Source organism: Ascidiella aspersa, chromosome 9 (assembly GCF_963924565.1).
Source record: "Ascidiella aspersa chromosome 9, kaAscAspe10.2, whole genome shotgun sequence".
Taxonomy (NCBI): Eukaryota; Metazoa; Chordata; class Ascidiacea; order Phlebobranchia; family Ascidiidae; genus Ascidiella; species Ascidiella aspersa.
This window is the reverse complement of record NC_139455.1, coordinates 2,856,194-2,867,033: the sequence shown is the minus strand read 5'-3', so window position 1 is coordinate 2,867,033 and position 10,840 is coordinate 2,856,194. Positions and strand designations below refer to the sequence as shown.

Here is a 10,840-nt window from a genome sequence, read left to right as displayed (position 1 = left end):
AGGGCAGCTATAGAAACTGGTTACGTTTTGGAACGATTTTTACGCCAAGCGAAGCTCAGTGCAGCTGTAGTGAAAACAATTTCACGCCCAAGGCAGCTCAGCTCCGCTCAGTGCAGCTGTAGTGTAAACGGGCCTTTATGAAATGTTTCTTCAGTTCCTGTTAAAATTTTATCGATAACCTTGTTTTACGGATTCGTAAATCACTTGTTGTAAATCAATAAACAAGTCTTTTATCGATAACCTTTGTTCCTCTGTTTTCCACATGTGTTCTGGTTTTTGTGAAGTCTTGCTGAAAAACGATAACAGATCACATATTAACAGAACTCTGTGTGCCTTTATAAAGCTTTTATCAAACTGTCGGTCTATTATTAAAATAACATTAAAATAATCGAGCAAGGCTCAAATTACGTTTGTTTTTTCAATTTTGGATTTTTGTAGTTTTCATTAGTTACAACTCTTGCAGGCTGAAAAAATTTAACCAATGGGCCGAATGGCCTGCGGGCCGTAGTTTGGACCTGCGCGAACTTGGCGCGCTGGAATAGGTTTTGGGCAATATCTCCGAAAGTTGTGACGATACAGAGTTGAAATTTTTACACAGTCCTTGTATTGGTTACATCTTTCCAGCAATCACAATTTTAGCAAAAAATATTTAAAAAAAATTAATATTCAAAAATAAGAATATTAATATTCAGCGATATTAACCCTTAACTGTTGAGCCAACAAGTTCAAATTTTAACGATATAAACTAGGAGGCACCACCTTCAAAATGAGACATAAATCATGCTTAAATTCATTCGGACTGGGTGTTTACTGTTTCTTTGAAAATTCATAACTGCCCAAATTCGAAAAAAACGCCTTTCGTAATTAATGTTTGCATAAAGCAATTAAAAATGACGCTGCAAAGTTGAAATTTTTACACAGTCCTTGTATTGGTTACATCTTTCCAGCAATCACACTTTTAGCAAAAAATATTAAAAAAAAATTAATATTCAAAAATATGAATATTAATATTCAGCGATATTAACCCTTAACTGTTGAGCCAACAAGTTCAAATTTTAACAATATAAACTAGGAGGCACCACCTTTAAAATGAGACATAAATCATGTTTAATTTCATTCGGACTGGGTGTTTACTGTTTCTTTGAAAATTAATAACTGCCCAAATTTGAAAAAACGCCTTTCGTAATTAATGTTCGCATAAAGCAATTAAAAATGACGCTACAAAGTTGAAATTGTAACTAAAAGCATGATGTTAAAGCATGATTTTTAATATAATATATTTCAACCAGTCTGGAAAGTATGGCAGATCTCGATGAGATCTTGCAGGTGCAAACCGAAAAAATCCGGGTGACCGGGTGCAACAAAGGTAAAAAAGTGCATCATGGGTGCACTTTTAAATATATGGGTGTACTTTATGATTTTCACAGTGGCACATCAAGTGCTGCACAAAACTTATGACAAGTGTAAATCATTAATGTTAACAGTTTTACAAGCTAATACATAAGGACTAGTAACATTTATATAAAATCAAACCACCAAAACACCTTATACCTGGTAAATCTCAATAAATATGTCTATGAATAATTGCCATTGCACCCTAATGTTCTGCTGAAAATACAGGTTGTTTCTTTCAAAACTGCCGTTTAAATGTTTGCAAACAGTTTCCGTTCAAAATCTGTTTGGTACAATCCTCCCTTCGCCAGTTAAGAAACCTAAACTGTTGCTAAACCTTCTATAAACCTAAAGCTTTAACAGATAACCCTTGTACACTTATCTATTTGTTTATCTCATTTATTTAATGCAAGCTTGCATTTTGACCAAAGCATTACTACTCTTTGCCGCCCACTGGCGGTTGTAGTTTTAAGCCCTTTACTCCTCCAAGTGGCCAAATCGTATGGCAGGGTTTTTAAAAAGCTTTTGGACATTAGAAGTTCAACTTAAACCCTTGTCGCATGTGGAAATTGTGTTTTTGTTGTACGAATTAAGTTTCGTGCTCTTTAGGTTGAAGATTATTGGAAAACGTACGCGTGGGTGGTCTTTTTGGAACGCAACCGTTTTCAATGCGACATGGCAAGGCACTGGAAAATACCATAATACTGTATGAAGTATCCAATGGATATAGTCATTATAGTGTGTATGCCGATTTGTAATTTGAGTAATTTCAAAATTGCGAATTATGCGCTACACTTAATAACCTCTTGAGGCACTCACTTTGAAAACCACTTTCTTGTATTTAAATGTAGAGATATATTTGTCAGTGTTTTTCTGTCCAGTTAACTTTAATTATTGTTACCGGAAATATACTTTGAGTTGCAGTACACAGCTTATAAAACTATAGGGCTATTCACCCGAACACAAAAGTAGTTGAAATGAACATAATCACTAATGTTTACAAGCGTTGTAAAGCATTCAAATTATGCAAAACTCAGAAAATTAAATCTAATGCTACCACCACCCAAACACTAACGGGTAATGCTAATTTACAGAATGATGAATGGTCGGAACGCTTACTAATTTAAGTGTTACCCCATTAAAACAATTATTAAACCAACGCACAATATTTGGGTTAGGGTGGGGGTTAGCGTTTGGGTGAAGGTGGGTCAAGTGTTATTATATTTAATAAGAATACTGTGAGCGTTCCAACCATTTCCACCATTCATCATTCTGTAAATTAGTGTTACCCACACTTACCCCAACCCTTACCCAAATTATTAAATGATTGTATATTGGTACAAGTGTAAAAGAGCGATCTGGTCAAATAGCCAACTTCTAATTTAACTATAATGTCCAAGATGGTGGGTAAGTCACCCCCTTTTAATCATGTATGAGAGGTTTTACATTGACCCCACAGTGATATGATTCAAATAGGCGCTGGTCTACTATCCTACCATAACAAACATTATTTCGGGTATGTGCGTTGTTTTAATAACAAATTGTTTCAACGCTGTGGTAGGATTCTAGACCAGCGCCCAAAAATGATATGCCAAGTGTGTCACTGTTGTTAGTCACTAGGATGCCAGGCCATTATTTAATTAGTAGAAAAATCTATTTACTGATTTAGTGATTGTTATGGCTTAAGATATAACTTAAGTACATTACCAAATTGTCAACAATGAAATTCATTTATATGTTTTTGTTTTGGAGCATAATGGTTGGAGGTTGTAGTAAGACGTAATAAGAATATCAAAGCCCATACAGAAGTAGGTATCATTTTGAACGTTTCGAATAACTCTTTATTCATTTTCAACATCAACATCATTTTCATGATGTTGAAAATGAATAAAGAGTTATTCGAAACGTTCAAAATGATACCTACTTCTGTATGGGCTTTGATATTCTTATTATGTTTTTGTTTGTTATATATAGTTCCTAATCATACAAACAACTTTTGTTTTGTATACAGGTAGCACCATAGGAAGTAATTTGGTTTGCGGATAATTTGAGTGTGAATTAGGACCCTTTTTATTTTTTTTGACAAATCTGCGAAAAAATGGTGTTCTACTTTGTGAGTAACATATCGGGTGAGTCGTACACCATCTACATGGGAATCGACAAACACGAAAACGAAGACCTGATCAAGTACGGGTGGCCGGAGGACGTTTGGTTCCACGTGGACAAAGTCTCGTCCGCTCACGTTTACCTCCGATGCAAGCAGAACCAAAACATCGACGACTTGCCCCAGGAAGTGATCTCCGACTGTGCGCAGCTCGTCAAAGCGAACAGCATCCAAGGAAATAAGATGAACAACATCCACGTGGTCTACACTCCGTGGGCGAACCTGAAGAAGACCGGCGACATGGCCGTTGGTCAGGTGCTGTAGCGTATTTTCTGGAGATTGACCGATATCACTTTTTAGACCGCTACCCGTTTTTTAATACATTTTTGCCAAACAATACCCTGCTATACCGATACTGATTTTTTTTATATACCTGGAAAATCTTCAAAACTTAAATTAATTAAAAATAAAATCCAAATACCGTGTTACATTATATACCTCAATTGATTTAACTATTATTTTGCATATTAACTTAGCATGATGCTTCTTCACACATTCTAATCTCCGCCAACCACATTTTACTATACGTTGTGTGACACCATGACGACTGGCGTGACCCAAATGCAAATCGCAGTTTCCAAAAGCCTTGAAATTATACTGTAAATTACATTACTTCGAAACCACTACTGTGCCGCACTGTTATGTTGTCTGCAAGTTTACTCGCTAACCCGTTAGGTTGGTCGCAAAATATACAAATTAATAATACAGTTTATATATATTATGTTATAAGATTCGACAGAACTTTAGCTGAGCAGAACATTAACGTCAGAACTCACGCTTATCTATATAACTGTTAGTAACGTCATAAAAGTACTAATATATAAAACGTCTAGGTGGGCTTCTTTAAATCCAAGGAGGTGAAGAGCGTACACGTCGAAAAGCGGATTAACGACACCGTGAACCGACTCAACAAGACAAAAGTCGAAAAGCAGCCTGACTTGAGAGAGGAAAAAGAGGACCGTGATCGTCAGGAACGTAACGAAGCCAAGAAGCTCATGAACAAACAGCGGATGCTTGAGAAAGAAGAAATGAAGAAACGGAAACAGGAGGCAGAGTTGAGATCGTACAACACTTTGTTCGACGACGATAACATGACGAGCAATCAAGACGGGAACGATTCTGATGATTTCATGTGACACCAACTGTGTGGTCTTGGTGTGGTGGTCAGGAGAATTAGAATTAACCTGCAGTGCGATTTGCAGGGCTGTCCGAGTCGTTGATGATGAGAAGGGCATCGTTCCATTTTTATTTTTTGTTGTTTAAATTCTGTGGAAATTACTTACCAGATTGGAAAGTTTTGCCTGTCCAGGGGATTTTTTCACCTATGCAGCCACACATTTTACAGTGAAATTTGTTAACCTGCACAAACTTGTGAATTTTACAAGTTATCCTAAAATATTTTTTCACGAATTTAAAACTGACCTTTTTTTACAAGTAGGTAATGCCACCCAACCCAACCCCAACATCTGTGGGTGAGATTTTGCGGTGGTACAGGGCTAAGAACAAGGCCCCGTACCGCAGAAAGTCTGTTTCTATGCCCCCTTGCACAAAACTTCACTTTTACTTATAGTTTCTGGTAGTAATTCATTTGCCGACGCGCAAAATATTTTTGGAATTTTATTACAGCCAAAAGTTTTCGACTGCTTAAACATCTCCAACAGACAATATCCAAAGTTTCCAATCTGGATTATTTATTAGATGCTGCGATGCTTAAAGAACTTATAAAGACTACAAAATTCTATTTAAGTTTATTGAAACTTTCATGTTTCAAAGTACTGGAATATATTTTTTTTAACACATTTTATGTTTTAAATGAAATTTATCTACTGTCAACAAATAAAGCCTAATAAACAATATGATGATTCTTTTTGAGATTTTGTAATGCCACATTCACATTTGTCATCGCATCTCTGTTCCACAAACATTTTTCTTTAATTAATTGCAAATTAAAATTTCCCAAATTTCTTACATGAAATTTTTTAAATATCACATCAAATTGTGGATAGATTTAAATGTGTTATATTTATTGTTTATTAATTAGTTGTTGATTTCGCTGTGCAAGGTAGAGTGCAGATATAATGTTGGTGTCTATTTCTCAGCATATGCTACCACAGGGTTTCCCAAACTTTTTTGGACCACAGACCACTATTATTAAATCTGTTTTTTTGCGGACCGCAATACGAAGCAAAAAATAAATAAAACCGAATTTAATTAATTTACAAAACTGACAACATCAATAGGGCGGATGGAATTGCTTCTTTCTGTATCAATCATCAATTCTCGGAGTCATTTCTGAAAGGCAAACTTGTAAGTCAAAGCGCAACAAGTAAGATTTACGATACTGGATAGCAAAAGCTTTTGAAATCATTAAGTTGTGAATAACTACGGCAATTATCTTTGAAAGGGTACGCACTGTACAACGTATGTGTGACTTTTTAATTTCTTGTCATATCGCCACGTACCACAGTTTGGGAAACCCTGTGCTACTATCTATACTGAATTAAAATTAGGCTACCAATCAGCACTGTCTGGTCAAATACCACTCTTTAAAAATGACAGAAAGTTAACTGCGAATTTCAGTCCTACCGAATAGTTTTTCTTAATTGCCTGTCATTTTATTTTGGTGCATTGACATGATCCTTGTATGGGCAGCCTGATTTGTTTACTGCATTATTAAATGTGTAGAACTTTTCCCATGTACTTTGTTCTTGTTTAATTCAGTGTTGTTGTTTCGCAAAAGTATATCTTTGGAAATTTACATAATAATTGACCTTAAGTCTTTAAAGTTAAAGATTATACAAACTAAGACCTTCAGTAGGTAAAAAAACATTTTTGCTTATGTTGCTCGCCGAATCGGTCGAGTGGGTTTCAATCCCCACTCAACGGGAGCAAATTGCACTAAAATTGGAGAGTGTAAAATCCCAACCCTGCACTGCTTCACTTCTTTGGTAATATGCAAATGTTGTCATACAGGGATTGCTGACCTCAGCAAAACACAGCTGATGTTGTGTTTCTGGACTTTATGCAAGATTTTTATAAATTACCATATTGTCTATAATCAGGTGGCACTGTTCAAAGACAAATTATATTGACTCTAAAGCAGCATTTCTTAACCAGTGGGCCATGGCTCACTGGTGGGCCATAAGAGCATTTGAGGTGGGCCACAGACCAATTTAAAAAAGCTAGATTTAGTTTCATTTGTGTCACTATATTTAATATCTCACTAATGCATGGTTGAATAAATAATCTGTTTTGAAATATGTTCTGCAGCTGTGTTTTTTTCTAGACCTATTTTACAGTTTTTTTCTTTCATAAAACTATTGGGCCTCAGAATTTTTTTGCAACGTAAATGGACGACGAAAGAAAAAAGGTTGAGAACTCTAAAGCTTTTACACAACATGCTTCATTAGGTCAAAGTAGGGCACTGCAATTTTTCTTTATACGATACCACCTGATTACCCTACACAAGTTGTTGTACACATCAAATAAATAAATAATATTCTGATTGGCATTTCAAGTTCCTAACTTTGTATTTGTAATGTTTTGTTGAATTTGTTGTTTTCACATTTGTGGATTAGCTGTTTAACATTTTTTTAAATTGCTGTAAAGGGTTTATGTGTAGTATAATAACATATGTAATTTATATAAATGGCTGATGTTGATGATTATGACAGCTTTGATGAAGGTGGAAATGGGTCTGTAAAGAAACCAGGTAGAACTTTTGTAAATAATTCATATAATAAACCTAATGTTTCACTCAAATTAAAATGCAGTTTTAAGTATATATTGTCTATTTTTGTTTTGTCAAATTATTGCAGAAGTTGCCACTAAGTACTAACTCTATTATCACTTAAATTGTATTCCACACAAAGTGATGTTGATAATGTTGTATTTATATATGCATGTTCATTGTTCATATACAACTCTAGTTTATTTAAATGACAAGGGTAACACTTTTTTAAAGCTAACAAAGTATATCCTAATCCATCAAGATGTTAAAAAGTAAATAAAAAGTTATTCTAAACATTCAAAATGCTACCTACTGCTGTAAGGGGTTTGATATCCTTACTACAACCTCCATAAATGCTACATAGTATGTCATAATCAATATCTGAGTAACTATTATTAGCCCCATATTCTCATTCAAGACTCGAGTGTATATCGGAAGAAATTCTGATCCTTATATGTACCACAACACAAAGGAGCCATTTGCTTTTGTAGCGTCCTTTGATGAAGATACTGACGACGCAAGCGAAACAGACCGAGCTCGTCGCGAGGAAGCGATGGAGATTAAGGAGCAAATGTACCGTGAGAAGCTGGCCCAGCTCAAGCAGCAGGTGGAACATCTGCACGCCGGCACTCTGCCTGAGTTCTGTCGCAAACAAAAGAAGCTGGACCAAGCGTTCAAAGAACGACAGAAACAGATACAGCACTATCACAATTATCTCATGTCTAAGGTTGGGTTTGTCAAATTTGTATAATTTTTAGTTTTTCATTTAGTTAAGATTTTATTTTTTTGGCTTTGGTATATTACATATGTCATATTTTTGGAACATATTGTATGTAAATTTAAACACAAAAAATAAAGTTTAGTTTTTTAATGCTGATAAGTTCTAAACTATATTTTTAATCTTAATTGGCATTTGTGACATTTCATCTTATTGATGTCTACTTTTTAACATAATATCTTGCATTTCAGGTTGAGCAGGAATATCAGAGAGAGCAGAAAGAAATCATTAATGAATTTGAATTGAAAAAAGTGGAAATTATGGACAGTTTAATCACAGAGCTAGAGGTAAACTTCACAATATAAGTGAAAATAGACCAACTTTAAATTTCATCTTTGGAAACTTCCTAATTGCCTATTCAATAATAGTAGAAAAATAAAGTTACACGTCTTTTAACTACAATAAAGTAGTTTAGCTTGTATATTATTTTTTTTTCAATTTTCCTTATACAAAAATTTATGTGTTTGCTACATAGTATTTTTTGATACTACAATTGGAAACACCTAATTAGTTATAATCAACCTTTATATGATTTCAGGACAAGAAGAAACAAATTGAGTCTGAGCGCCACACGATGGAGCTAACAGGTGTCTTTAGCTCGGCGATGGAAACAAAAACAGTGACGAGAAAACTGCGACGCAGAGCTAACGAACCAGCCCCTGCGCTGACAGAAAAAAGGAGAAAAGCAAGCCCAGCTCAAATCATGTTTGCGCTTACTGAAGAGGAAATTCATGATGATCTGAAGGTCTGTTTTTTGCCATGTGATATTAAATATTTTGTTTTAAATAGATTATTACTATGTAATACCACATAATAAATTACTTTTGGCCATATTTCCAAAGTTTAAAGTAAAGTTTTTCTTTCTCTAGTTTATTTACTTCACTTAAATGCAAAAAATCAAGCTATTGCAACTTCTGTAAGGTGATCGTATTTGCATTAATATAGTACAAAGCTAAAAAGTTGACATAAAATTTTCTTATGTGTAATTCAAAAATTCAAGGCCTTTTTTCATGTCTCTACTGCAAGCTTTTTTCAAAGTGCCGAAAAATGTAAATACGCAAGGCACCTGTTTTTTCAGCATAAAATTTACTATTTCTTTTTCGAGTTTTGTTTTAGTTAAAATATGAATGGATCTAAGGCTAAAAAATAAATACGAACAGGCATGACTAACTATATCTAAACGTCCAGGTATTTTCAGGATTGGTGAATCTAACATTTAAGGACTAATTAAGGTATTAAACAAGAGTAAACAACAATTTTAAATTGGCAAGGCTTCCTAATTTCCCCCATACAATGATTTTCTGTAATATCACGTCTCTAGAGTCCATTGCTATTTCCACACGAATTCTAGTGGTTTTCAGGTTTAAACAAAGACAGTTTACAATAAGTTAAAATTGGCAATACAACCAAATTCCTTGCATACATTAATTTTCTTTATTAGCAAGCCCCTATAACACAATGCTATTTCCACATGAATTCTTCTCGTTTTCAGGTTTTGAACAAAGGCAAAGCCCCCAAATTCCTGGCATACAATGATTTTCTGTATTAGCAAAGTCCTAGAACTCAATGCTATTCCAGCATAAACTCTTCTGTTTTTCAGGTTCTGAACAAAGGCAAGATATACCGGCCCATCAAGGACGTAGGTATGGAAACGCCGACTATGACCTCGCTCCAGCAAGGAGAATGTAGGATTGAAAACGGCAAACTTCTGTACGACAAGCAATGGTACCACACTGGTCAGCCCATCTACCTCGACCATCAGAAAGAGGGAATGCGAATCAGTGGAATGATTGCCGCCATTACCGAGCGCGAAATATGGATCCGCAAAGTTTCTGACGGCTCGAAGATTCGCATTTTTGTTTCTCAGTTGTTGCGGGGAAAATGTACACTTAAACGACGATTGTTATGATGGAATATTTATCATTTTTATTGCTGTTTTTGTAATGTTTTCGGGGTTTGAAAACCAATAACTGTATTTTTAAATCCAAAGCGGTAAAATCACAGTTGTGTAAGGGTCCTATAAGTTGCACCAAAATACATATGGCCATTATTTTTTGATGAAGTTTTGAGGGATTAAAATTTGAAATCTTTGATTTTTATTGCTAAATAAAGTGTTAATGCCTAGTTAACAGATACAACTGTAAGATGCCTTGTTCTACTTTTTTTGATTTTTCTTACCTTTGTAAAGTTTCAAATTTAACAATTATTTACTATTTTTTAATGGTGTTTTCTACAATGCAAAGTTTTTCTCTTTGAGTCTTTAGTATTCTTGTAAAATTTCCATTAATATAAAATCTGCATCTTTAATAAACAATCGCCAAGAGAGAAAAATATACACCCAGTTTAAACAAAGCTGCTATAATCTGCCGTGTTCTACTTTTTGAGTCCTTTTTTATTTGTACAGTGTCTTAAGTTGTTTGTCTACCATTTGTGTTCATGCTGCCAATGGTAGAAGTTTACAGTTTTATTTATTTTTTCTGTTGAAACTGTCTGCATTGAATACAGACCCCTGTGTAAGCTAGTAGGGTTTGCATTACTTAGCTAAACTTTGTTTCTAAATAATAGTAGATTTTGTTAAGATTATCTCGTTTAAACGTTTTCGGAATGTAATTATTGATTTGTAATTTGTACGATTTCAACTATGTAAAAATGTTAAATAATCCATATTTGTCATTTATTTTTGTATAAAGCATTTCTGTTTGCTGCATTCTTTAAAAGTACTTCTTAATTTTTAAAAGTGCTTTCTTAATGTTGCTATGCCATCTCAGACAGAAAT

At 34.5% G+C, this 10,840-nt stretch overlaps 2 protein-coding genes across 2 annotated transcripts; both read left to right on the top strand.

Annotated features, from left to right (window-relative positions):
- The first annotated feature begins 3,412 nt into the window (after nt 1-3,412).
- Nucleotides 3,413-4,692, top strand: LOC146131888 (coiled-coil domain-containing protein 25-like). The gene is made up of 2 exons (XM_083396998.1): nt 3,413-3,811; nt 4,390-4,692. The coding sequence occupies exons 1-2, from the start codon at nt 3,491-3,493 to the stop codon at nt 4,690-4,692; spliced, it is 624 nt and encodes a 207-aa protein (XP_083253124.1). The 5' UTR covers nt 3,413-3,490.
- Nucleotides 4,693-7,162: 2,470 nt separating this feature from the next.
- On the top strand, nt 7,163-10,815 carry LOC146131887 (sin3 histone deacetylase corepressor complex component SDS3-like). Its single transcript, XM_083396941.1, has 5 exons — nt 7,163-7,268; nt 7,778-8,013; nt 8,256-8,351; nt 8,603-8,809; nt 9,665-10,815. Exons 1-5 carry the CDS (start codon nt 7,205-7,207, stop codon nt 9,971-9,973), a joined length of 912 nt encoding a protein of 303 aa, XP_083253067.1. The 5' UTR covers nt 7,163-7,204; the 3' UTR covers nt 9,974-10,815.
- The last annotated feature ends 25 nt before the right edge of the window (nt 10,816-10,840 follow it).